Source organism: Procambarus clarkii, chromosome 24, assembly GCF_040958095.1.
Source record: "Procambarus clarkii isolate CNS0578487 chromosome 24, FALCON_Pclarkii_2.0, whole genome shotgun sequence".
NCBI classification, from domain to species: Eukaryota; Metazoa; Arthropoda; class Malacostraca; order Decapoda; family Cambaridae; genus Procambarus; species Procambarus clarkii.
The window spans coordinates 9,862,029-9,888,548 of record NC_091173.1 but is presented as its reverse complement, the minus strand read 5'-3'; the positions used below and the strand labels follow the sequence as shown (position 1 = coordinate 9,888,548).

Sequence of the window (26,520 nt, the reverse complement as noted above, 5' to 3'; positions counted from 1 at the left end):
TATATATATATATATATATATGATATTATTGTGTGTGTGCAGAAATAATATTAATAAAACAATTAACATCGTGTAGTGTACTCTATATATCAAAATATATTACTTCGAATCCCCTATCAGTCACTAAAAAAAATTGGGCTACTCTTATTACAAATTCAATTTGTCTGCCCAAATTATTACAATAAATTGTAAATTATTATAATTTGTCTGCCCGAAACGCTGCACGTACTAGTGGCTTTACAAGATTGTAAATACTGTACTATGATATGTATTCTCTCTAACCTAATGTACCTTCTTGTATATAAATAAATAAATAAATAAATAAATAAATAAATAAATAAATAAATAAATACATAAATAAATAAATAAATAAATAAATAAATAAATAAATAAATAAATAAATAAATAAATAAATAAATAAATAAATAAATAAATAAATAAATAAATAAATAAATAAATAAATAAATAAATAAATAAATAAATAAATAAATAAATAAATAAATAAATAAATAAATAAATAAATAAATAAATAAATAAATAAATAAATAAATAAATAAATAAATAAATAAATAAATAAATTTGCTACTTTTAGACCGTCAACTCGCTACTTTCAGCAGTTTGGAGCTGGCAACCCTGCCTGGTTGTGTAGTAAGTGACCTGCAGCGGCGGGAGACGGAGGTGGCCTCTAGCACCTGGGCCCCAACACCTGGGAAGTGCTGGGAAGACGGGACACCACGAGCGTAGCTCTCATCCTGTAACTACACTTAGGTAATTACCTGCCTCACTCCTAGGAGACGGTAGTTACAGCCACACACATTTTACCCGAGGATAGGAAGCCGGCGGCTTATCGAAGGTTCCCTCCATTTGCCTGGATTTTTTTTTTTTAATTTTGCCCCGAGGGGGAAGTTTATTGGGCAGCGTCACTCATCCTGTGAGTGGACACACCGCCATAGCAGCATGTACAACACTCCCCAATAGGAAGAAAACCCGCTGGGTTGTTCATCCTGTCACTTGTACCCAGACACAGCTGGGACTTGCTTAACTGTCTCAAGTGAACAGCTTCTCAAACAAGAAGATTAACATCTGTCAGCCCTTAAAAACTTATCTTGCGGGTGCAAAATGAGGGAATCCTTTAAGAACAGTATCAATATTTGACAGTGTGTTTTCCTAACTCAAACAATGTGGGGTTTATTATTCTACACATATCTCTAATGTCTCTCAGGTGTTCACATTCTCTGGATCTTTTCCAGGTCCCTGTAACCACTAACTGTTTTATCTTTGATACAACACCAGGTGTAAGCCTCCTTGTAGGCCCCCTTCATGCCTATAGTTACAGGTCCTCATCTCTGGTCATGAAGCTTCAGCAATAGATTTCATATCTAAGTGACATGTCTCGTACTGGATACTTGCATGGGGTAATGTTTGTGTTCCGAACCATAATGGAAACTGACCCAACTATGGGATGGGTTAACCCAAGTATCGCATTTCCAAAAGGGTCGCCCATGTTGGAAAAGACGAACGCCGAAAGAATATTGTTGAAAACATCTTGACTTATTAAACCAAAATTATTTATTAGTCAGAAGAAAGACAAAAACGCGATCTATATGTAAAACCTCTACCAGACAAATATTTTAAGTAAAACTGAAGATATTTGTAATTTTATAAAAGTGGCAGTTTTCATCGCTCGTCGAGCTCGAAAACCGCAGCATTCATCTCGGAACCATGCCTATTTCACGCAGGTTCTTTAATAAGTGTAAGAGTTTTATATGTCACAAGAAAGATAGAAATATAAGCTTTATTCTAAATACCTTACCATGGGCATATTTAAATTTAAAGCGAAGATACGTGTACTTTTATAATAGCCGAGCTCCGACCCCGGACAGATCGATCGACCGAGCAACTCTCTCAGAACAATGTTTATTTCACGTGAATTCGTTAATAAACATATGTTTTATATGTTAGTCTTAACTAACCATAGATTATATTATTTCATTGCGGTAACTTTAGCTAAAGCAATATGTATCTAGGCTTCCCATTTCCATAGGCTTAGTCTTGATGAGATATCCATAATGAATGAAGTCAAAGGAATGCGATGAAGAATGTAAAGTTTGCTATCAGGTCTAAGTAGCTTTTTGCAACTTGCTACCCAAAAAAGAACCAAGCCTAACCTATAGCATTAAAAAATTAAGGACCCCGTAGTACAGTCGGGTCCGTTCTCAACTCGCAAGCGACAATTCTGGGTTTGAATCACGGGCGGCACAGAAATGGGTGGGCGCAGTTACTTTCACCTAATGACCTGTTTACCTAGCAGTAAGTACTGTAGGTACTCAGGAGTCGGCTTGTTGTGGGGTTGCATCCTGGGCAGGGGATTCATCCTTGGGGGGGGGGGACCTCGATATGGGCCTAATATGTATGAGTACACTCGGGCTTCCTGTCTCACAAAACCTCCTCACAAAACCCTGTTATATTGAGATGGGAGAAAGATACCCACAAGAGAGGGAAGGAGAATGCATGAAGCAGGAGCACAAGGACTCAAACAGTTTAGTCTAAACAGGAGTCTAAACAGGAAATGGCAAGCAAGAACACTGATATAATTCAGTGTAGTACCATGTATACATTTAGAAATAAAGTTAACAAGGATTTCTCTTCAAATCCACTTTTTACATTTTATCATAAATTTACCATAAATAAACAGCCTAGTTTGTATCTAATAGTTTATTGCTGTATATTTTTTACGAATATACTGGTACTGTAATTTAAGTGTTTATTATCATCGAAAACATTAATTTTAGTGATGTAAGTATTGTACTTTGCATTTATTTCACAATATTTTCTGCAGGATGTAATGATGGCCGGTAGTGGATGTCTCTTGGTAATAGTGGTGGATGTTCACCCACAGTTAGCAGAGCAAGAAAGTATTGTCCATAATTACTTGAGCGCTTGCATTTCCTTTGCCAATTTTCACCTGGCATCTAATGTGAAAAACACACTTGCTGTTATTGCTGCTAATCACCTGGAAACTCGCTTTCTCTACCCACTGAATACAGGTGAAAAGGTAAGCATCATTGATTTTTTCAATTTGAATACTGTATTATTATCATAGTGGTGACAGGTTTTTTTTGCTTTATAACAAATTTTGATATTTATGCCAATGCATTTAAACTAATGATAATGAAACTACTGTACATTGTCATATTGACTGGATATACTGTAGATGCCATTAGGGACTTTCTTACTGAAATAAAGATGACCATTGAAATTTGTATAGTCTGTAATCATTAAGGAAAATTTGTGTATATAGATACAGAATACGTGTACAAGCCTTGGTTTATTTGTATTCTTTGTTAGGTCGAACGTCAGAAGGATGGCAGGCTGGAACTTCTATGTCAAGTAGATGAGTGCATTGAAAAAGAGCTAAGAGAGATGATGATGCTTGGTGGAAAGGCAGAGCAAACAGAATCTCTTCTCTCTGGAGCAATAGGTCGAGGTCTTCTATACATAAAACGGCAAGAAGCAGAAGATATATTAGGCCAAAAAGTCCATGCAAGGATCTTGGTTATTAAAATTTCAAGTATGTTTTCATTAATTGGTTTTTTATGTTTTTTATTTAGTGATCATCGGTTAAGTTTTTTTTTTTGCACAATTGAAGTTCTAAATGTCATTTACTTTGTAAATTTGAAACTAGGTCAGAGTTAGTTTAGTTCATTTATTATGCACCCCATACCCATCTTGTGGGCGGTAGTGGAAAGGGTTAGAGGCACATAATGGGCTCAGGGACTGAACCCCACAATTCATTTAGCTAAGCAAGTTACAATCTTGATGAGCTAGGCCATCAAGTGTAAAGAACTAGGTCAGATAACGTCCTTTTGTTACAAATCCATTTCGTATTTCCTCTTTGGGTCCTATGTGTACAGCTATCTGCAGGTAACCAAGGCATTCCCAATCTATTATACTTTGTATAGCACTAGGCACAAGTTTGTAATACATGAAATGCCAATTTTCCTTCAGTCAGGGTGCCCCACATGAAATGGGGGGCACCCTGAATACCCATTTAAAGAATGGTTATTTTTTTATAAATATTGCACAATAAACAAACTATTATCTTACCAGATTATCTTGTTTACAAAGTTGTTTGCATAAACAAGATTCTTCCATATCTTAATTTGTGATGTCAATAAATATCAAAACTACCACTCCATACATCCCTGAGGCTTCATCTGCACCTCTTATTTTCTAACCAAGGCTTTCATTTCATCACGCATTCCTTCTTTGACTCACCCTACTTTCAACTTTGTACAAATTTTATGTTAGTCATAAAAATACCTGTACAGTATACGTTTGACCTATTTGACATTCTGTAATTCAGTTATTCATATGAACCCTTATGCACAAGATTTGTCACACTCAACATTCTTACCTGAACCCTCCCTATGGTCTTGGCTAAATATTTATTATAGTTCAACACCACAAATCATTCCTGAACCAATTTGACTCTCAAACCAGGAATGGTTGAGGGCAACAGAGCTAACACTGCAAACCAGACATGACAAGGCTAATCTCATCCAAACTTTTAAAATACAGTACTGTACACTGAACTGAACAATTTGGAGCATGTACTGGAGACTCGGACAACTTCTTTAAAATGTCAGATTGTAAACACAAACAAGAGCCAACTGTTTGAAGCTCAACAAGCCACAATGTAGGACAGACAACAGATGCTTTTTTATCCATAGGGTTATATACCCATAGAACTGCCTATCTGCCAAAGCCATAAATGTCAAAACAATGATGCAATTCAAAATCCAGCTTGATAAAATCATCAGGACAAATGGTGGGCCTTTAACAAGCTGTTGGCTTCCTGTACTCATTGAGGACACTAGATAGTGGCCCCTCAGTTAAACAACCAAGGTGTATAATGCATAACCATAACCACATTAACCCATTCCTTGCAGCATTTCAGTTTGTCCTATTCCCATCGGGTAAAATGTTGCATAATTTGTATTATTACACTTCTAGTAAAGAAAAGACTCTACTAGTATTCTTTAATAAGACAATTGTTCTTTCCAGTTATACATTAAATAATATAAAAAAAAGTAAAACCAGCTTTTATCTGTTTTCCAATACAAAGTATGATCCATACCAGTCTGTATGTGTTCCCATTACTTAGAATTTCATCATACTGCACATACAATCAGTGAGCATACTCACTGTGGAATTATAGTACAGTACTGTAGTCAAATATAACCAAAAGTGAATTCTGCACATCTTTTTATTTTCTTTCCTATGTTGATTTGTGTTGCTATTTCATCCATGTTAACTTTATACACATAGAGAGCCAGGATCTTGTAAAAACAAACCTTGTTTCTACAACCTAGTTAATGTGGTGTTTTCCTAAGCTTTGTTGAATATTTCATTGATGTTGGAACTCCTATAACCTAATTCACATTGCATGGAGTGTCTATGATGATAACTGTATAGGAAAATGATAAATGATTATTTTTGTTATTTGAGTGCCAAGATAAAAATATATATATTGATAAGAGCTTGTATATATTTTTTCAGCGGATACAGGAAGCCAGTACCTGAATTACATTAATACTTACCTCACAGCTCAGAAAATAAGCACACCAATTGATGTGTGTGTAATTGGAAATGACTGTGGGTTACTTCAGCAAGGTGCAGATATCAGTGGTGGCTGTTATCATTGTGTACAAGAGGTAAGGATTGTAGCTACTTTAACCTAGTACTGTACACAAGAATCAAATTTAATTGGCAGTGACAGCAGTTCATTTGCTGTCATCCATATATATTTTTTTCAAATTAAAACTAATCCAAAATTTAATCAGAACAATTTATGTAGGAGAGTTTTTAAATACTGTATATACGATGATGAATTTAAAATGGTTAAAGTCTCCAAGGTAAATCAAGACTTTTAAAGTCTTCCAAGGTCAGTGTATTAAGATCTTTGCTCTGGCTGTCATTGCCACTGTGGCCACATTTTCTATCATCTTCAGGTATATTTCATTGCATTTATCACATTCCTCCATGACCTTCCTGTAGTTAATGGAGGGTTGTAAATAACTCCTACCACTCTCTTTATGGTCTTCACTGTTGTTACTGTACCTAGTATGAAATCTTGCTGGTTGGTTACCTCCAGAATCTCTCCTCAAAGCTCCAGTGTTGTTGTATTTGTGGGGCTACTACTCCTCGCTCCCTTCCCTGTTTATCCTTTCTTTCCTTGCTACCTGGTATCATCTTGGGAATGTTACATTCTCTATTGTGTTCATAACCGTGTTGATATGAAGGTGCAATTCTGCCACTTTTCTTGCAGATCGACCCCACTATATTTGTAATGCTGTTTCCTTTTGTGTACCAAAGTTTTATGCTATTCATTTCTACTGGGGTGCTGAGTTTCTTGCCTTGGGTAAATTCTCCCTTTGGGCTAGTCCCATTCTAGAGGATGTCATTTGTGAGTGTTGGCCTAATCACACTTTCATTCCTCCTAGTCTCTTTCCTCGCCAGTGTGATTTGGCCCAGTATCTTGCTGTGCCAGATTGTCTTCCTCCCTTCCCTGGATTCACATCTTGTTCTCCCCAACTCCAGTTTCCTTCGCTTTTCCACACCAGCCAATCTGCATGTCTACAAGCCAGGGATCTGATTCTTTCCGTTAGTCAGATTCAGTTTCCTGGTGAACTGGCGGAAGTCCCAGTTCGTTCAGTCACAGGTTCAGACCTGGCTGAGCCTAGTCAGGGTTTTTCATTCGGCTTCCCTTGCCTTACCACTGGCATTCAACATTGACAAGTTCAACATTGTGCAAGTTGTCTTGTCCATTTTATCACCTTGACCTACTCACTCACCTCCTGAGACCTTGGTCTCTGGATCACATTATGGTTTTTCCTTTGGAACTTCATACTGTCCTTTGGAAATTGGGGTTTAGTTCCTTTGACCCTGGTAGATGATCTCTTCATCTTTTATTCTGGCTGGCCTCTAGAGAGGTCCGTTGGTTGTTAACTCTTGGTTTGTTTGACCAAGATGCATTTGTTGTACATGGTTGAATTGAACAGTCATTATTTGTGTGCCACTTTGGAAGCACTAGGCAACTACATATTTGTTGGCATAGTTTCTTTAGTATTTTGATTCAAGGCACTTTTGTCCCGGGTTCTCTGTAGTTTCATTAAGTTTAGGCAGCCTGGTCTACCCTCAGATCCATGATGTTTGAAAGTCAGCTGCTCTTTGTGCCCCCTCTTAAGTGGACAGGTTTTGGCTTCTGGTCTTTGGTAAGCTTTGAATGACTTGAAGGGTGTAGTGTGATGTGTGTGTGTGGAGCTTTACAGATGGTTAGCTACAGGAAGCCACTAAGAGGCATTTCATTACATCCAGTATTGGATTTTGTGTGAGAGAAATGCTGCTATTCTTATGCCCAGTGGAGTAAACAATTCTAGCTTGATCAGCCCACAGTAGAGGTGGACATCTCTCATGGAATTACTTGAAATAGGAATGAATTTAAATTTGTGCTATACAGTATCCACCTAACAGGTAATATCTATTTTATATTTGGCTGGTTAAAAGTATTTGTTTGGTGGACAAAACAAATATTATTAAATGTCCATGGGTTGTGAAGTATGAAGTTTACGTCATCAGAGTAAATTTTCTAATCTATTATTTGTCAGGTAATGTATCTGCCGTATGTTAGCTATACAGTACCAAAAGTAACTGTATACTATGTGAATACAGTTTTTTCTTATTATGGTCATCTGTTAATATGCTGCTAACCTTTCAGGTTTCAGAGCTTTTGCAATGTCTGATTCTAATGTACCAAGCAGATGTTTCAACACGAAAGAAGCTAAATTCTCCACCACAGGACAGTGTTGACTATCGAGCTGCTTGCTTTTGTCACCGCACACTAGTAGAAATGGGAAATGTGTGTTCTAATTGTCTCTCAGTCTACTGCAAGGCTGTACCACTCTGCTCTACTTGTAATGTCATCTTTCAAACGGACACACTCATGAAAATAGTGAAGAAGAAAAAATAGTGTTGAAAAAACCTCTCGGACAAGGTGGTGATGTATTATTGATACCTTGAAATTTCAATGCAGACTATCATTTGTACCTGTTATGGCCAGCTCATGAACACTAAATCCCTTTTGTCCCATAAACACTGAATCACTGTCAGCTCATAAACATTGAATCACTGTCAGCTCATAAACATTGAATCACTGTCAGCTTGTAAACATTGAATCATTGTCATCTCAAATGTTAAATCACTATCAGCTCATAAACATTGAAGCATTGTCAGCTCATAAATATTAAATCACTCAACTGGTGTGGCCAGTGCATCAACTGTAAGCTTATTTAGTTCATCCTTTTGAACACCACGTGAGGCCTAGCAGGTGTGGAACACCAAATAGGGGCCTTGTAGATGTTGGACACCACAAGGCAGGTGTAGGGAACCTCTCAACACACATGAAGATAGCAACACAGATGTGGCATTAACAGGGGGCTTCCTAAGAGAGGAGAGCCAATTCTGGTCGAAGGTGGTGTGTTGGGCTGTGCTTGTGAGGTTTCCATACCTGTACTGATGTGTGCTTATTGTGGTTTTCTCTCATTTTCATTGAGAACTGTACATTAACTGGTGAGTGAGGTATGAATCTAGTTTCTACAGTCTGTTTCCTGTTATGTGTTTTAAATACAGAAAATGTGATACATGCACCTCGCTGGTTTGTTTAAATCCCTCAAGTTAAAATAGTTATATGCAGTTTCTCCTTGTATTTGAAGATGCATCATTTTATTTTATTTTTGTATGCGCTCCTTCTATATATATTATTGTAATTGAGATATAACTTATCCCTCCCCTTACATTAGCTTTACATTGAAGAAAAATTTCACTGAACATAAGGACTCAGTCTTAGCACTAATATCATACCTAATCAGGTGAACCAGTTTAGTAAGCAAATGTACTGAATATGAAAATTCATTGACCATTACATAAACTGAATTCAAATATATTAGGAAAGTACAGCACAGTAATTGATTCAAACTGCAGTGTACATATGGTATACTACATTGGCAGCATAGAGCACTCCCATTATAAAATGTAGCTTATGCCATAAATAGAATGTTATTAAACTCAGAAATGTAAAAAAAAAAAAAAAATACTAACAAGGTGTACATTTTTTTATGTACTTATTTCTTTTATAAGCAGAATGGAATTAGTAATTTCTAATAATGAATACTGTAAATTAAATTACATACAGTACTGTAGTACAGTACATTTAAATGCACTATCGGATACATGTGGGTGGCAATGTCAAAATTGGCTTCTGAACATGACTGTATATGAGACAAACCCCCTTTGTCAAGATTTTCTTTGTGGATGTGGGTTGGGGTAATGTATGTATTCTTTCCAGCAGCAGGTGAAAAGTTGGAGTAAAAAAACATACTGGTTGCCTTGAGGTGCTTCCGGGGCTTAGCGTCCATGCGGCCCGGTCGTCGACTAGGCCTCCTGGTTGCTGGACTGATCAACCAGGCTGTTGGACGCGGCTGCTCGCAGCCTGACGTATGAGTCACAGCCTGGTTGATCAGGTATCCTTTGGAGGTGCTTATCCAGTTTTCTCTTGAACACTGTGAGGGGTCGGCTAGTTATGCCCCTTATGTGTAGCGGAAGCGTGTTGAACAGTCTCGGGCCTCTGATGTTGATAGAGTTCTCTCTCAGAGTACCTGTTGCACCTCCGCTTTTCAACGGGGGTATTCTACACATCCTGCCATGTCTTCTGGTCATCATGTGATGTTATTTCTGTGTGCAGGTTCGGGACCAGCCCCTCTTACTGTGCTTAAGTGTAAAATTATATGCTTTTTTTCTTACTGTTTGAGAGCCAGAGAATTAATTTCATTAAAAGAAAACATTGCTATTTAGATTTACAGTATATTAAAAGCGTAACACTTTTGCTGCCTGATCATGCATATTCTGTCATAAAACCAAAATACAGAATATGATGCAAACGGTGTCAATAATTTACAAAATTGTAAAAATTCCATTTATTGTCCAAATACTATGGAACTTGTTTTAAAATGAGCGTCAACTTCTTCCCAATCTCTGTATATCCACGTGGCATCCTGACCCTGCCGTGTGGGCGCTTGCCCACGCTAGAAGCTCGCTGTTCTTGTGACAGCCGCAGCCTCCCCTAGAGTCGAAAAGTTTCCACATTCCAGTTATTTTATCTCGGGTATTTGTTGTTACCGGCTTTATAAACACTGCAAATTGACTTCCAGATGAATAATGATCAAGAACAGAGCTAATTCATGACAAAAGCATTGAAAGAAACACGTAAGAATGAAAAGTTATAAAGTTTCCGTCGAAAGTATAGAAACTGGAGACTTTTATGGTCTTATATGCAAATATCCCTTTACATCATTCTATTGTAAACAATTTGATACCAAATTAAACAACGTAGCACAAAAATTGAGGTGAGAAAGCTAAAAAAAAGTATATAAACATTTGTGGGGTGGTGGCGCATTCATGCGCTCCGCTCGGCCTACCTTGATGTGCACGGCAGGTCGCCTGCCAAGGCAACTAAAGTGGTAATAATGTATTTGTTTTGGAATTTATAAAAAGTTGTTGGTTTAAATCTTACTTTATTTAAATAACTTGCACACAATTAACAAATTATACTAAAATCAAAGTTGCATTGACAAATGACTAGACTTGACTATAAACATTGTTTTAGGTACCACGTAATATGGAATATGTAGTGATTTTTCATTAATATATGGAACATTATTACTATGTAATCATATAAAGCATCAGATATGCCTATACCAGTACATAATTATACTGCAAATTAAAAGTGAAAAGGCGATTAGTGAAAGTTGTGAACTAGACATAAGAGTAATGACCCTCATAGGATTTTTTGGCAGGTAGTATGGCCAGCATAGTAGTAGTAGTTCTTGACAAAATTAATATGGTGCTTGTAGAATCAAAATTCCTCTTCTCCTGGTGTCAGTAAATCTTCAGGAATAGATGTACTGGCTAATGATGAGGAAGAAATACTAATGCCCTCATTATCACTGACTTCAAAATCACTGCCATACTCCACAGGACTGGGTTCATTTTTTAAAAGAGCCAACTGAGGAATGTTTGACTTGTATTCAATACACATTCCATCATCACTGTTTTGAGTTTTTATCACACCTACTGTAGGTGCTTTATCTGTCTTTCTGTGTATTTGTTTACTCCAGAGAGAATGAGAGTGGCTAAGGTGCTCTGTGATGCTCACTGAGGAGGCTGACCCACTTCTGTTCAACAAAAGTAAAGATGCTGTTTGCATTCTGAGTTTATCATCATCTGTTTCACTGACTTCAGTGTTTGACCCAGCTTTCATATGTTGAGAGTCCTGTCCTACTGTACCCATTTCCCCATCTCTAAACTGAAATGTGTTAGAAAGATTCATAAATTTCTTTACTTGAACAGTTTTGTTTGATTTAAATGAATGACTTTGTTCTTGAGCTTCAACATTGTGGTCAGAATTCACAGTATTGTTATATCTGGTAGGTGCCTGCCTATTTAAATGCATTAAAGCATTGCTTCCCACTACTAAGCTATTTAATTCTTTATTTACCTGTTCATTTTGTAATTTTAAATCAATTTGTTCAATTTCTTTTGTATTGTTTTTTATATTATCATCATGAGATATTTCTTGATTGATCTGACTAGCAGGACACTCATTATTTATGTCCCCTTCCCATCCAACGACGACCATTTCATTCTCATAGCTCAATGGTTCATCGCTTGCACTCTTATTTGTATTTCTTGCATTATATTTGTTCACAGCATATTTCTCATGCCATTTCACTGTGTTTTCTTCAAAGCTATTCTGATTTGAAATTGTTAAAGGAATGTTTTTCTTACTGGCCTTGGGTGTATTATAAATTTTTCTCTTAGTGCCCATTACTTCAGTAAGATACCTTTTTTCAGTATCCCCGACTTTATTAGATGACTTTGTCTTAAGGCCATTTATTTCATTAGATAAATTTCCCTCGGCCTCCTCTACTTCATAGTACGAGGTTTTCCCAGAATCCTCTACTTGAGAAGAAACCCTTCTTTCAAATCTCTTTTCTTGTTTAGGTAACTTTTTCTTAGTATTGTCACCCATTTCATCACAAAATTTCTTTTCTGGTGCTTTTACTTCATCAAATAATTTACTCTCAGCATCATTTGCTTCATTGGAAATTTTCTCATCTGCTTTTATGTCCTTACTGTTGCCACCAATCATCACATCACATACTATTTCATCCCCACTTACTTCTTTTGAATCTTTTGAAAATATAGGTAACATATTTCTCCCAGCTTTAATATCATTATGAAGTTTTAAGTAATTTTCATCATTCTTGTCAGGCACTACATCATCTGTTTTTTCTGATGCTTTTAAATTCAGAGCAAAACATGCAGACACTAGATCTTGCACAATTTTCTCTGTTTGTAGGTGATTACCAAATTCTACAATTTTGGGGGGAAAACACAAACCACCTTCAGCATATGTTCTATTTTTGAAGAATATTGGAATAGGAATACTTGAAGGGGGTTGAGAATTTACAACCTTCATGCCTAATGCATTAAACTCTGTTTCTTCCAAACATTCTGACGAGGTTGGACTAGAACCAAGTTGTAATTTGTCATTAATTTCAGTTTGTCTTGCTTCTGATTCGTGGAATAAGGTTGGCTGCCAAGGAAATCTGCATAAAGAAAGGCAGTTTAATAACAATGACTGAACTCCACATGTAGATAATGTTTTATAATTATTGAGTTGTACTAATGTTATGCAAATGTAATATATATATATATATAGATGGAATTCATTTCAACTTGGTAAAGTAGTTCAACTACCTTACCAAGAATCATTCATAAATAAAAATTATTAAGGTTACTTACCCACTGTTTTGCAAATGAGTTAAAAATGTCTGAAACTTTAAAAAGCAGGCTTCAATGTGAGAGACAGTTTCTTCATCTAATAAATGAATATCTTTCAACCGTGCTTGCAGATGAGTTAGTTTTTTTTCAACATGCTTTCTCTTTTCTCTCTCTCGCTTATATTTTCTCTTGTAAAGACTCAATTCTTTTCTGTAAGCAAAAAGTTATAACATTTAAAATATACTTAGCAATTATTGTATTTAATTATCTCTATAATTTTAATAAGTGATATCAGGTCTTGAAAATAGAGAAAGAACTGGGATTAAATGCATGCCTGAAGAAATCAGGCTAACAAACGGCCTCGCCTCTCACAGCACCATCATACCCTTGATGGTGCTGTGAGAGGCCATCTGGCTTGTTTTTCCAGCTCCTTGTCCCACAATTCAAGGGTTTACCAGGTAGTTTCCCAGAGTCTCCAGTGGAGTTGGTCTACTCCCTTCCACATTGTTATTTTCAGGGGTGTTGGCTCAGGAGTTCTCCCCTCAGCTATGTGCAGTCATTGCTGTGTGGTTGGACTTGGAATGGTCGAGTTAACCTCTATTCTGTAAATATCCCGGTTGTTCCTCGTCCTTAAACAAGACTTGTCCGACCTCGGGCCCGAACAGCTTCATTCCTTGTTTGATCTATTGCATGACAACTTTAACTCGGTTTCATCTGTTGTTGCAAGCAGTTCCTTGGATGATGATCATGGACCTCAAGGATGCATTCTGGCACATTTCTATTCGCCCACAATTCCAGGACTGGTTTGGATTTCTTGTGAGGCATCAGGCCTACTGGTTCTGCCCTTCGGCTTCAATCTGGCTCCTCGGATCCACCGAGGATCTGGCTCTTCGGTGGCTCCCTGACCTACTCCCTTCCTACCTACCAGGTACATCGGTTCATGATCTACGAGCTCCAGAATGGCCTATAGCTGGCCAGAAGCCAGGAGCTCCTGGGAACCACCTTGTTACAGCTTTGCACACAAGGGGATTTGAGATCAGTTTGAAGTGGACTATTTGGATTTGTTGACGAATCTACACACTAGAAAATGAAGGGACAACGACGTTTCGCTCTGTCCTGGACCATTCTCAAGTCGATTGTCATTCTCACAATTGACTTGAGAATGGTCCAGGACGGACCGAATCATCATCATCCCTTCATTTTCTAGTGTGTGGATTGGTCAACATACTTCGGCCACGTTATTGTGACTCATCGCCTGCTCTTTGGATTTGCTTACTGGTAATCATTTGCCGAGTCTGTTGGTTGTTTTGATGCCTCGTTTACATGAACCTTGCAGTAGTTTGTATTGAACCACTTTATTTCTGGATGCTTTCTTGGTGTGGGTAATCATAATAATCCCCAGCTCTCTCTTTGTGCCTCTGAGGGGGCCAGATTCTGGCTCTGGTCTCAGGTAGGTCAATAGCATATACTGTATATGGTTGATGTGACTCAGCAAGATAGCTTCAGAGAGCCACCAGGACTCTACCAGAAAGAGGCATTTCATTGCATTCAACCCTGATTTTTCTAATTTAAGATGTCAGTACATGCAATTTCTGAAAAAATCTTTTGCATATCAATTTGGGACTTTCAAGACTTATGCATGGTGATGCAATTAAGATTTGTATTATTATAAGGCAACTTAACTCTGGCAGATTTGAAAACTCCTTTAAAAACATCAGTCAGGAAGCCATGATCACCAGTACTCCAAAACTAAACAGACTCACAGCTCCAAAATGTCTATGAATGTGACATAAAGCCAGAGGGGTAATCACAGTGCAGTGGGGCCTCGATTTACGATGGTAATCCGTTCCCAGAGACGGATCGTAAGTCGATGCGATTTTTCCCATAAGAAATAAAGGGAATTGAATTAATCCGTTCCCCACCCTCCAAAATATTAACTTACAAATACATTTTATACTGAATACAATTTTTTTCTCTAACTACAATACTGTACATATGTTTATCTTACCTTTATGGAGGACTCTTGATGGCATATGGAAGATGGTGAGGAGGGGGGAGGAGAGGTGTTACTGTTTGGAAGGGGAGTCCCCTTCCATTATAACAGCAGGCAGTGAGGACTTCTCTGGGGTACACACTCTGGCACGTTTTGCCTGCATACCACTAGGACCTGCTTCTGACTCACTGCTTAATTTTCTCACTAGAAATTGTTCCATTGAAAATTGTTTTTCCTTTCTTTCCAACACTTGTCTGTAGTGAGGTATCACATTTGTCATCAATGCAACGGCCTGTTACAGCTTTATCTGGGTGATTCTTTTCAGCAAAACTTTGCAGTCCTTCCCATACTGCACACATTTTCTTAATTAATGAGGAAGGGACATCCTCTAATGCCGCCGCCGCCTCCTCTGAAGATTTATTGTACTGCCTAGCTAGTTCAACAACACTAGTACCATTTTCATGTTTACATATGACCTCTTGTTTTTCCTCTATAGTCATTCTTACATGTCTTTTCATATGTTGAACCTTACCACTGACTTTCTTGGGACCCATGGCATGATATATAATAATCAGTTTTATGTTCAAAAAGCAAAAAATCACCACAAAAACGGAATTTCTTATAGGCGTGATCGTCACTAAGCGGGCAGCTCTAGTAAACTGAGGCAGGTCGGCCTAGGTGACCAGGAACCACACACTCGGTCATCCCAAACGTGTACAGGTACCAACAAATATTGTTAGTCGACGACACTATCGTAAGTCGAGTCGCATTTTTCGATCAAATTTACATCGTAACTCGAAATTATCTTAAGTCGGGGCAATCATAAATCAAGGTGCCACTGTAGTTCTAGCTCCAAAAAGACACCCTAGGAAATTTTGCTTTCTATATAGTATATAATTTTTAACAAGAATGATACAAGACATTTATTACATTCAATGCCTGTTTTTGTTTTGCTTCCTTTGCCCTAGCACAGTATAAGTATAGTATAGTATAACACATCATGTCTGTCGAAGTGTACAAGGAAAGACACACTCAAGAATGAACTCCAAGGAAGAGAGTGATATACTATAGTATTAAATGAATAGAATACTCATTATAGTATATGGGTAAAATACATACATTAAGCCTATAAATTTAAAACCCTCAACCAAATTCAAAATTTAACTTAAGATACTAAATTAACATTTTAAATCCACCGATTTGTCAAAGTGAATTTAAGATATCTAAATTTATTATTTAATTAGCTACATTACTCAAATTTATATTTATGAGTTTTAATCATACCTAATGGTAAGCAGACTCACTGAATCATGTGGTTCAGGCTGCTGATAGGCAGCTGATGCTATAGCATGGCTCTGTTGTTCTTTAGGAAAGGCATCCACCAGTGATCCAGGCATTAAACCCTCTCTGCAATGGTACACATCAGGCAAAGTAAATAATGTGAAATGTTATTACTATGGTTGCTGCTAAAAAGCAACATTTTTACAAATGGGGGCCAAAATTTTGCACCGAAATGTACTGACCGAATTTTGCACTGACGAAATTTTGTTAGGGGATAAGCAGGCTATGTAATTAAGTTTATATCGAGGTCTCCTCAAGGTTGATCTACTAACCTTCTCTAGTTTGCAACTCCCCAACAGTTGGTAACTCCCAGGTACCTATTTACTATTAGGTGAACAGAGGCATTAGGTAATAGGAAAGATGCTCAACTATTTCTGTCCCACTCAGCATTCCCAATTGTGAGTCGAGAAGTGCAAGGAGAAAATTTATGGGAATGGAGGGAAAACATAAGAGGATGTAAAGTATTGAGGTGGTGGTTGGGAATACTTCTAATTACTATAGCCAATTTTTTATATAACAAGTCAAAATATAAAAGAAAGATACATACAAAGATTTGCTTTATAATATTAATACCTTCTCTCAAACAACCTATGCTCAACTCTCCATGGAATCCCTAGCTGTCCAGGAGGATTTGGCGTTTTTTGGAGTTGAGTGTGAGGAGTAGAGCGGTTTTTAATTTTAGTTATTACTCCAGTTGCTGAATACTTGCTTGGGCTGCCACCAGTCTTAACAGGTGCTGCTTGCTTTACTGCATAACTTTCTGATGGCTCCAACCACATGTACTGAAACCCCCAAAAAACATTATTTTATGATGTAACATACAAGTACATTAAAGATAGATTTAATGTACCTGCCTTGTTCAATTTTATATGTTTAAGAATCAAGTTAACAAGTTTTGAAACTGACCTGCACACCGTACTCATCATGTCGTCCCTGGAGCATTTCTTTCACTTCATTCACCAACTGGCTAGGGACAAATGGATTTTGCCTTAAATCTAGAATCTCTAGTGTCTGATTGGTATTGAGAACATCCCTCAGCACTTGCCCTCCTTCAGCACCAATACCACAGTGTTGAAGATCCAGAGCTGAAGAATATTTTAAAGTTATCACAAAAGTTGTTAAATATTGTACTTTATATATGCATGCAGTTTAATTATTCAAATGCCTTTTTAACAAAATAGGGAAATAATGTTTTAAGAGAGTGTATCTTAACCCATACCTTACTTCTTCAGCCCTTCTCCAATAATGCGAGTACTGTACTGTACTTATAATAATTATTTGGTCAAATGTACAAATATGTACTAAGATACCCAAAAAGTTCACATTCTGTATTACTGAATTATCCCAAATGACATTCTAGAAAATTTAAAACTATAGAACCTAATATAACCTGTCCAAGGTATAAATAGGTAATCCTAAGCCTAACATATGCTATCTTAGAACAGTCTCCGTGGCACAGTGGTAAAGCACTCGCCCGGTGCTTCGCGAGTACTTTGGCCTGGGTTCGGATCCTGGCCGGGGAGGATTGACTGGGCGCCAATCCTTAACTGTAGTTTCTACTCACCCAGCAGTGAATGGGTACCTGGTTGTTAAACGATTTGGCGGGTGTATTCAGGGAAACCATTAGGATTAATGACTTGCCCGAAACACTATGCGTGCTTTACAAGAATGTAAAACTAAAAAATAAAAAACATAAAAAAGGTAAGTACTAACATAGTACACATGTGCAGTACTAGGCCTAGGAATGTTAAAGTTTTTTATACCTTCTACACATTAATAGTACAACTTGTGAACATTGTTGACTGCAACAGTCAATTTTTGTAATAGTGGCTACAAGTACTGTACTATCAACTTAGGAGGATGGGCTATATTTCTCAAAACCATTCAATTTTAAGATACAGTACTGAATATATACACTATAAATATTGGTGGTTATTTTGGTTTAAAATTTTCAAACTGTACTGTAAATACAGTATAACAAACTAGTTTATAAATTTTCCACCAATTTAAGTGAAACTTCATTCAATTTAAATCAAATCTTGTAATAACATGTTCCTGACAATGGATCATCTTGAACAAAAATTATATATATGCCTATACACTGTATTATATATACTTCTGCTCATGTAATTACAGAGATGAAGAAACTGTGTAACTATAGCCATTAGAAATGTCAAGAAGGCGGTCAGGTATATTGTGTAGGAAAATGAGGCATGAATGTGAACAAGACAGAGTAGATGCCGTTTGTTAAGGAATGTATGATTTGTAATATTTCTGTGGGAGCCTCAGGGGATAACCCAGAAACTGCCGTTTCATTACATTCAATGCTGGGTTTTTTGTTTTGGAATTCATAAGGTGTACTTAACGGCTATGAATATTTTGCAAAACAAGAACAGAAATAATTCGTAGTGATGGTATTGAATATTAAAAGCTAATATGAAAGATTAAATATAACTGGGTATGTTTTGGCCTTTTTGTTCCAATCATAATCTTCCTTTTCTGACAGGTGTATCCCCACGCCATGCAACTGGGAAGTGGGTTAAAATAACATGGTTGGAAAAAAAAAATCTTAAAACCAAACCTTCCCAGGTTTGGATGTTGAGAAATTTCTATTGATTTAAATATCTATTTTAATCTTCTATTGATTTAAATACAGTATCTATTTTAATCTTCTATTGATTTGAATATCTATTTTAATCTTCTATTGATTTAAATATATATTTAAATCAACAGATAATATGCTGTTGCTGTTTTAAATTTAGCTACTCAGAATGAAATATCCATGTAACATGGGGTATAATGAGCCCATAATTGAATTCGGATATTTACAATAACCTTGTTACCATGATAATTTGATCAGAGTTTTAAATGTGTGTGTGTGTAATTACCTAACTGTAGTTACAAGATAAGAGCTACGCTCATGGTGTCCAATTGCCAAATAGGTGATGCATCATTTAAAACCCCTACAGTATTGTCATACGTTTTCAGCATTATAAAGGAAATATTTTTTCTAGCAGTTTATATTTCTGATACATACTTTCACATATATGTAGCAGAATTAGTTTTAGTAATTTGGGGACATTATATATTCAGTAATAATTTACTTAGAAATTGATAGTGCTGTTTATATGAATGTACAGTATTACATAGCTGATCAAGTGGGGAGAACCTAGAGGTTACAAAATGACCGAGTAATGTAGTCACCATTCCTATGAAGAAAAAGGGCAATTTTTTGTATTGAAAAACACAAAATTCCTTATGTTTATTTCTTCCACAGTATATATAATGATAATATATTGATTACATTTGTTGCCTGGTATTGACCTACTTGACCCATATCTTCTATTAGGAAATGTTGACTAAGAAATGATTTTTATTTGTTTTCCTATTTACAGTAATATATTTTTGTATTATCTAATTATCTAAAGAACCCTTAAAATATTTTGTCATGGAATATACATGGAAAGGACACAACCTTTCCTCTAAAAAAATTTAAGTCAGATTTGATCCCAATAATTCAGAGGTTTGGAAAATTGGTAATCATATACAGGTACTGTACAGTACTGTAATTGAGAGACTAATGTATACTGTATACGTATAATAAACACTAATTTCCACACAAGTGCTAACTTTACCTTTGATCCATAAATCTTCTGTTAAGGCACTGGCAACAGCAACTGCTCCACTGTCGTTCAACTGAGGATTGTGGTTGAGAGTTATTCTGCGAAGACCTTTCATTCCATCAAGTTGTGGCCGTCGTAATCGAAGAGTATCTTGCCACATTGCACTATCTCGATTGATCCTTTGGTGCTAAGAAATTTAAACAAACCAGAATACAGTGCTCACTTAATAATATTCAAGTTCAACTGGAATCAAACACAACCCAAACTATGTATACAGAGGTACTGTACTGTACAGTATATCCAAAGACCATATCCACTTCAGTTGCTTTCCATAACTTTTCTTTTTTAGTGCAATTCATAAAACTTCTACAGTATTTGTGCACAAGTTAATACCAAAATATCATGGACAAATTACATCGAGTTAGTTTAGTACTGCACTAACAGTTCACTTGGTGGCACAAGAGTTAAACGCTGCGCATATTAGTGGCTTTAGGCCTTAATATATACTAGCTCTATCTAGTAATCCAACATTCTGTTTGTAACTCATTTTGTATGTATGTACTTTTACCTGAAAAAACATTACAGTGGAACCTCGAATAACGAATTTAATCCGTTCTGGCACCATGATCGTCATGTGAAACGGACATCATACAAAACGAATGTCTCCATTGACAATACAGTAATGGAAATCAAATTAATCCGTTCTACCACCGAAAAACATCAATATGATATTCGATGTTTTAAATAATGGAGCAGCCTACCTCATATACACTGAACAAACCTTTATGATATTTTTCTTTCTTCAAATTTGTTCAATATTTTTTTTCATTTTTCTTATAGCAAAAGGTTCGTTCAGTGTTCGGCAAGTAGGCTGCTCTATGTTTCTTAAATAGAAAAAAAAAAAAAATGAAAAACAAAACAAATGTCAAAAAGGTTCGTTCGGTGTTTGGCAGGTAGGCTGCTCCATGTTTCTTAAATAAAAAAAAAAATAAAAAAATAAAAAAAAAGTTTAAACAATTTGAAAAACGGACAAATGCCATTAAGGTTCGTTCAGTGTTTGTCAGGTAGGCTGCTACATTATGACAATCTTTCTTTGTTTCAAATGTGTTCCATTTGTTTTGTATTTTTCATTTACGTCTCAATAATGGAGCAGCCTACCCAACAAACACTGAACAAACCTTTATGGCATTTGTCTGTTTTTCAAATTGTTTCAACTTTTTTTTTATTTTTTTTTTTTAAGAAACATGGAGCAGCCTACCTGCCAAACACTGAACAAACCTTTTTGACATTTGTTCTGTTTTTCAAAATTTTGATTTTTTTTTTATTCTTTTATTTTAATTATATTATCTTGCTTGTCAGAACTTCAAATATTGGCTACTATAATACAATATTTATGAAATAACATACCTGTATCAAACTGGCAATAGCTGAAGCTCCTTTTTCTCCTATCTGGCAGTCAATCAAACAAAGATGTGTAATGCTGGGTACATTTTTTATATTTTGGCATACATGTTGTGCTCCTGCATCTCCAAGATCACATTTTTTTAAGCTCAATGTTTTCAAATTTTTGGATTTCATAAGCCCCTGAAACAATATTGTGGACTTTATAACAAGGCAGAGCATGGGGTTGTGTTCTTTATGTCAACATATCATTATCAATTAAATAAATTCTAACATTCTTTTCTTGCAAACAGCAATTTATAGGGACAAAATACAATTATCTCATTAACATTATATAATGAAATTATTGTTCCAGCATGCTCAGAACCATAATTTATGCCTGATTATGATTTATAGTATGTAATACAGTACAGGTATCTTTATCATATAAAAGAGTACAGTATATATCTAAAAGAAATAAACTAGCACGGACTGTAATGAAAGGTCTCTTTCTGGGGAGAGGGGAAGCTTTGGTGGCTCCTTGTCACACACAGATAACTAATGTCCCGCCAGATAGTGTCCCGCCACACAGAGATAGCTCCACACCTACAAGTCACATCAGCCCTTGGAAGTCCTTAAAACCTATCAGCAATAATTTGGCCCCAGAAGAGAGAAGCTTGCTTCCTATGTTCACACTGTGTTTGCGAGCTGGATGAACATGCATCAGCCATGGTTGGTGCTATAAGAATGATGTCCTTGGGTACCTTTAATTTTTAAAAAATGGCAGACACCCCTTAGAGCCCTGAGGGAGTGAATGACATCCCCATAGAAATGGTGGAATTTTAGACTATGAAACAATTAGTACAATGAAAAATAATCAAGCAATTAGAGAAGCGTAAGGGTTATTAATACAGTACTTGTTTCATATCATCTTATCCATCTCTTGAGGTTCTTTTCAACATGTTTGCACTATTGTTGTTTGATGCAATGAATAGATGCATATTTTTTTGGATGAGTTCAGAGATGCTAGGTAAATGCACTAAAAAATAATACTGGGTCACCTCATGCATGGCCCAACATGGCCTCTGATGGCTCATTCAGCAGTAAGGAATAGATTACCATATACGTAGTATTGTAATGTGCTTAACAGATGTTGACTGATGTAAAATAGATCAGTCACTGTATACTAATAAACTACAAATACAAGAAAAAAAGAGAAAAAAGTGGGCAACAAATTAAATACTGAATTAGATGCAAATGATGGAATACTGTATACTATTGACTGCTGTAAAATTTGCTCTAACATTACCACACACAGGCATTGTTAGTGAACAGCAAGCAGAAAAAATATTTCTTGCATTTATGCAGTTTAGTAGTTGAAATATAAAACTATCAAATGCCTCACCTGACAGAATATATTGAGATTCTTCCCTTTCAGTCTTACATTGTCTAGTTCAAGAGTTGTAAGAGTGAGTGACTTTGACAGACATAAACTGATTCCCTGTAGAATTCGCTGAATGACCCTCAGTCCAACTTCAGAACCGATATGTGGAAAAAACACATTGTTATACAGTATTGGGAGACAGGATATATTCGAATATACGATTGTACTGATTTTGTGAAGTTTCAGCTCATACATCTAGTACACAAAATTTTTTTAATACTAAATTACTAGTTAAAATAATTTCAGGCAGGTGGCTGGATTTCTAACACACAAATATACTTTATTTCATAATTTTGTACTAGTGCTTCACCTACGGTGTTAAGTTAATGACAAAATAAATTCACGGCCCATGGGGTAGAGGCAAGGCTCTGGCAGATAATCTGCACATTGGATATTGGTCTGATGTTCAGTTTTGTTTCAAGTGTTTTATTACAATAGTTAAAGTAAAAGCTTCAACCATTCAAGAACTGCTTGTGGAGTATCGTTTTGAAATAAACTTATACTGTACAGTATTTTCCCTTCTCAGTGGTTAATCATTATTGAGTGGGCAACTTTGCTAACCTATTCTACAAAAAAATATAAAAAACATTTTACAGTATGTTTACATAACATTAAAACATATAATTAACACCAAAGCACTTCCCATTATGCAAATAAAGATCAGTTTACTCATCAAGCTGGGTATAAAGAGTAAGTACAGCATAATGAATCAAAGAGATTATAGTACAGTACTGTATTCATGAAAGTATAAGCTAATGTCAAATTATTACTTTTCTGTACTTGTTAATTAAATGTCCAGATAGTATTGAAATGTTAAAAGTATAAACATAGAAGCAATCTAATAATAAAGGTAGAGATATAATGCTTCAAAATACATGCTTCAAATATCTGAAACTGCCTCGACACCTGGAGAACAACTGGGTTATATGTAGCAGGTAGATAAACTTTTCCTGCTGTACATACAGCATACTATTTACAAACTTTTACTAACACACTACAACAGGATGAAAAAAAAGATGCAAAATAATAAGATAAAAATAAAATGTTTAATTTGGGATTTTATATTAATACTGTACTGTACTAGGTACGGTAAAATACAAACAATGAATTAAAATAATTAGTTAAATTACCTGTACAGTGTTAAGTGCAGTTAAATTTTCCTTTCTGAGTTACACCTCAATACTTGCCCTCAGCTTAGCATACCAGGATGTATAGGACAACAGTGATATTACATTTCTACTGGTGATAAACACTGCACACTGGAAATAAGCACCAACTTTGCTTGCCCCCTCATCGAGGTTGGGGATCAGAAATAAAACCACTGCTGATAAATTAAATGCTTCAAAACTTGCACTCTCCTACTAAAACATGTTGCACTTGGAAATCACTAATTACCAAACAATTTTCTAAATTTGCAAATCCCCAAGGAGAAAGTGGCCTCAACAACAGCAGAAGATGCACCACCAGGCACAAAACATGATTTGGGCACAATAAAATGAACCACTGGATCAAATACAGAGGTCCAGTGAACCACAGAGGCATTCAAACTCAATACTGAGTTTGTGTGGTTCTTATTGAAAATTAGCTAGTGCTGAGAGAGTTGTTTGGCAATTGGTGATTTTAAAATATTTTCTCTTGAGTAAAAGAAGTTAATTTGCTCAGTGGTGGGTTGATGTATGAACCCTAAGAGCTTTCTAGCAGCAAAGAGGAGGCAAACAAAGGTGGTGCTAGTCCTTGACATGCAAAGTTTGTCATTGGGAGCCTATCATTTTTATTGTTGTTCTATACATCATGGTGTGGCAAACTGATGGTAGCTACTGAGGAGTGCCACCCAGAAAAGTATATAACCTTACCTTCTTTTAGAGCTGGAATATATATGTGAATATCCAAAGGAGTTATCTTGTTTTGAACGATATGACATAATGCTTCCAAATGGTCAAGATCAACTTCAGATAAACTAAGATCCAAACTTCCCCGAGAGAGTTGGTGGGTGAAACGCCCGATAGGGTAAGTATTGTATAATTCACAGGCGAGTCTATAATATCGTGTCAGGGTTTCTCCGAGCAATTGATGATTAGGAGACTTTGGAGACATTCTCATGGAGCTACAGTATCTGCAATTACAGGTACAGTACTTTTCAACTATCTATGATTCCACCGAGTTGAAATTTGTGCAAAAATTTATTGTTTTAAAAATATTAATATATTACAGTGGAATCTCAATTCAAGAAACCTCGATTCGGCAAACCTTGTTGGAACACACTTTCCATGCCAGATTTACTCACCTGATTCGATGAACAAAAACTCACTGAAGCTAGGAATGTGTGGATTTGCTTAGGATGTTAGGACCAAGTTCATAGATAGAGGCAACATTACAAGAAATAATTGGGCTTTGAGAAAGCCACTGAGCATATTTAAAACAAAATTCTATGGTTCTTTTTTTCCAGTTGCAGAGGTATTTGTCCAGTAAAAAATGGGCCTTCTTTCTTTTGAAAATGAGATTTCAAGGCTTGGGCATGGGAAATATGCTAGATGTGGTTAAATCTTTTACAGACAGGATCTCTTGGTTGTTGCCCAAGTTCACATGACATGTTGAAATTATAATTTCTCTCCGTGAAATTAGCCCATAAAACGTGGGAAATATTAGGTATGAATGTAACACCTTTAATATATCATTTTTAATGCTTTTCATTTGCCATTCTTTATTGGCCGTTTTGAATTTTTTTGTTGGGTGTTTTGTAACTTTATCCATGTAACTTTACTTCTTATGTGGGTAAATTTCATGATGTTGTGGTTGGACTTTTTGGGCCACAATGGAAGTGATGCCGGATGTGTCCCAGCATTTCCTTATGAGTATATCGCAAAGCGCTGCAGCTATATACACGTCGTCTTTTGGCGGAAATACACGCATCTTGTGGGGGACAAACACACTGGCAGGCAGGAGCCAGCCATACCCTGTGGGCAAACCAGGAGCCCACCAAGACCCTCTAACCCTGGCACCTATCAGCCAAGCCAGCGTTGGGCACCGTCTCTTCGATAAAAAAATCAACAGGAAAACGAAAATAAATCTATCAACTTCCCCCGTGATCCCAAGAGATAAGTGCGCCAGGCGTCGTATCAATCTGAACCTTTGAACCTGACAGCGGTATTGAGAACCAAAGGGTAAAATCGCGTCACGGGTTCCGGTAGATCCCAGGCGCCACTCCATGGGCCCAAGTAGTTGTTTGTAAACACTACGTTCCACAGGGATAGTAGATGTATAGAATACTGCCAAAAGACTACAAGGATAACTAATATAAAACACGCCTAAATATAAACCAAAGAGTTTAGTTATGATATTAATTTAACATTATCGTAAACCTAACATTGTAAATTAAATATAATAATAATATTTATAAATGATGAATCTATTTTGATGTCCAACCTAGCTCAACGTTTTAGTTTAATTAATTCGTTATAAAAAAAAACCTTGCGCATGCATGCAATTCAAAGTAGCCTCAAGGTAACTGGCAGAAAGGTTAAGTCCCACATATTAATTGGATTTAGACATATATATATATATATATATATATATATATATATATATATATATATATATATATATATATATATGTATATATATGACAATGTCAGACCACGAAGGAAAAATGAAACAGGAAATTTCCTTAAGTACTTTCGTATATTAAATACATCTTCAGAAGGTCATTTTACAGATCGAGTGATGGGTATAAATAGGCAGGAGAGAGTGGTGAAGTAAGGTGAGGTACAATACTTGGACAACGCAGAAGGCCCATTGGCCCATCAGATGCACCCAATTGGCCCATCCGATGTAGCCCA

At 36.3% G+C, this 26,520-nt stretch overlaps 2 protein-coding genes across 6 annotated transcripts; one reads left to right on the top strand and one right to left on the bottom strand.

The window, feature by feature from the left end:
• Positions 1 to 612: 612 nt before the first annotated feature.
• Tfb4 (transcription factor B4) lies at positions 613 to 8,708 on the top strand. Of its 3 annotated transcripts, none has more exons than XM_069330595.1 (5): positions 613 to 768; positions 2,840 to 3,055; positions 3,349 to 3,571; positions 5,563 to 5,717; positions 7,781 to 8,708. In XM_069330595.1, the coding sequence occupies exons 2-5, from the start codon at positions 2,846 to 2,848 to the stop codon at positions 8,030 to 8,032; spliced, it is 840 nt and encodes a 279-aa protein (XP_069186696.1). In that variant the 5' UTR covers positions 613 to 768; positions 2,840 to 2,845; the 3' UTR covers positions 8,033 to 8,708. The 3 variants fall into 3 exon arrangements, with proteins under 3 accessions (XP_069186696.1, XP_045603802.1, XP_045603801.1); XM_045747846.2 differs by having other exon boundaries at positions 654 to 797; XM_045747845.2 differs by lacking the exon at positions 613 to 768 and adding an exon at positions 775 to 853.
• A 1,903-nt stretch (positions 8,709 to 10,611) lies between these two features.
• On the bottom strand, positions 10,612 to 25,931 carry LOC123761711 (uncharacterized). Of its 3 annotated transcripts, XM_045747828.2 has the most exons (10): positions 24,969 to 25,931; positions 24,538 to 24,797; positions 22,646 to 22,773; positions 21,268 to 21,444; positions 19,873 to 20,047; positions 17,144 to 17,322; positions 16,811 to 17,019; positions 16,181 to 16,303; positions 12,925 to 13,113; positions 10,612 to 12,728 (listed from the first exon to the last, which is right to left on the bottom strand). In XM_045747828.2, the coding sequence occupies exons 2-10, from the start codon at positions 24,782 to 24,784 to the stop codon at positions 10,973 to 10,975; spliced, it is 3,183 nt and encodes a 1,060-aa protein (XP_045603784.2). In that variant the 5' UTR covers positions 24,785 to 24,797; positions 24,969 to 25,931; the 3' UTR covers positions 10,612 to 10,972. The 3 variants fall into 3 exon arrangements, with proteins under 3 accessions (XP_045603784.2, XP_069186694.1, XP_069186695.1); XM_069330593.1 differs by having other exon boundaries at positions 24,538 to 25,931; XM_069330594.1 differs by lacking the exon at positions 21,268 to 21,444.
• Between the last annotated feature and the right edge of the window lie 589 nt (positions 25,932 to 26,520).

What these genes read in the sequence shown, in the direction of transcription:
- Tfb4 (XM_069330595.1), top strand. Translation starts at nt 2,846, where the DNA reads ATGATGGCCGGTAGTGGATGTCTCTTGGTAATAGTGGTGGATGTTCAC. An exon ending in CTTGGTTATTAAAATTTCAA is followed by an intron (nt 3,572 to 5,562) that starts GTATGTTTTCAT and finishes ATATTTTTTCAG; the next exon opens with CGGATACAGGAAGCCAGTAC. An exon ending in GTTATCATTGTGTACAAGAG is followed by an intron (nt 5,718 to 7,780) that starts GTAAGGATTGTA and finishes CTAACCTTTCAG; the next exon opens with GTTTCAGAGCTTTTGCAATG.
- LOC123761711 (XM_069330593.1), bottom strand. Translation starts at nt 24,784, where the DNA reads ATGAGAATGTCTCCAAAGTCTCCTAATCATCAATTGCTCGGAGAAACC. An exon ending in TATTCCAGCTCTAAAAGAAG is followed by an intron (nt 22,774 to 24,537) that starts GTAAGGTTATAT and finishes TCGGTTCTGAAG; the next exon opens with TTGGACTGAGGGTCATTCAG. An exon ending in ATCTCAATATATTCTGTCAG is followed by an intron (nt 21,445 to 22,645) that starts GTGAGGCATTTG and finishes ATATTGTTTCAG; the next exon opens with GGGCTTATGAAATCCAAAAA.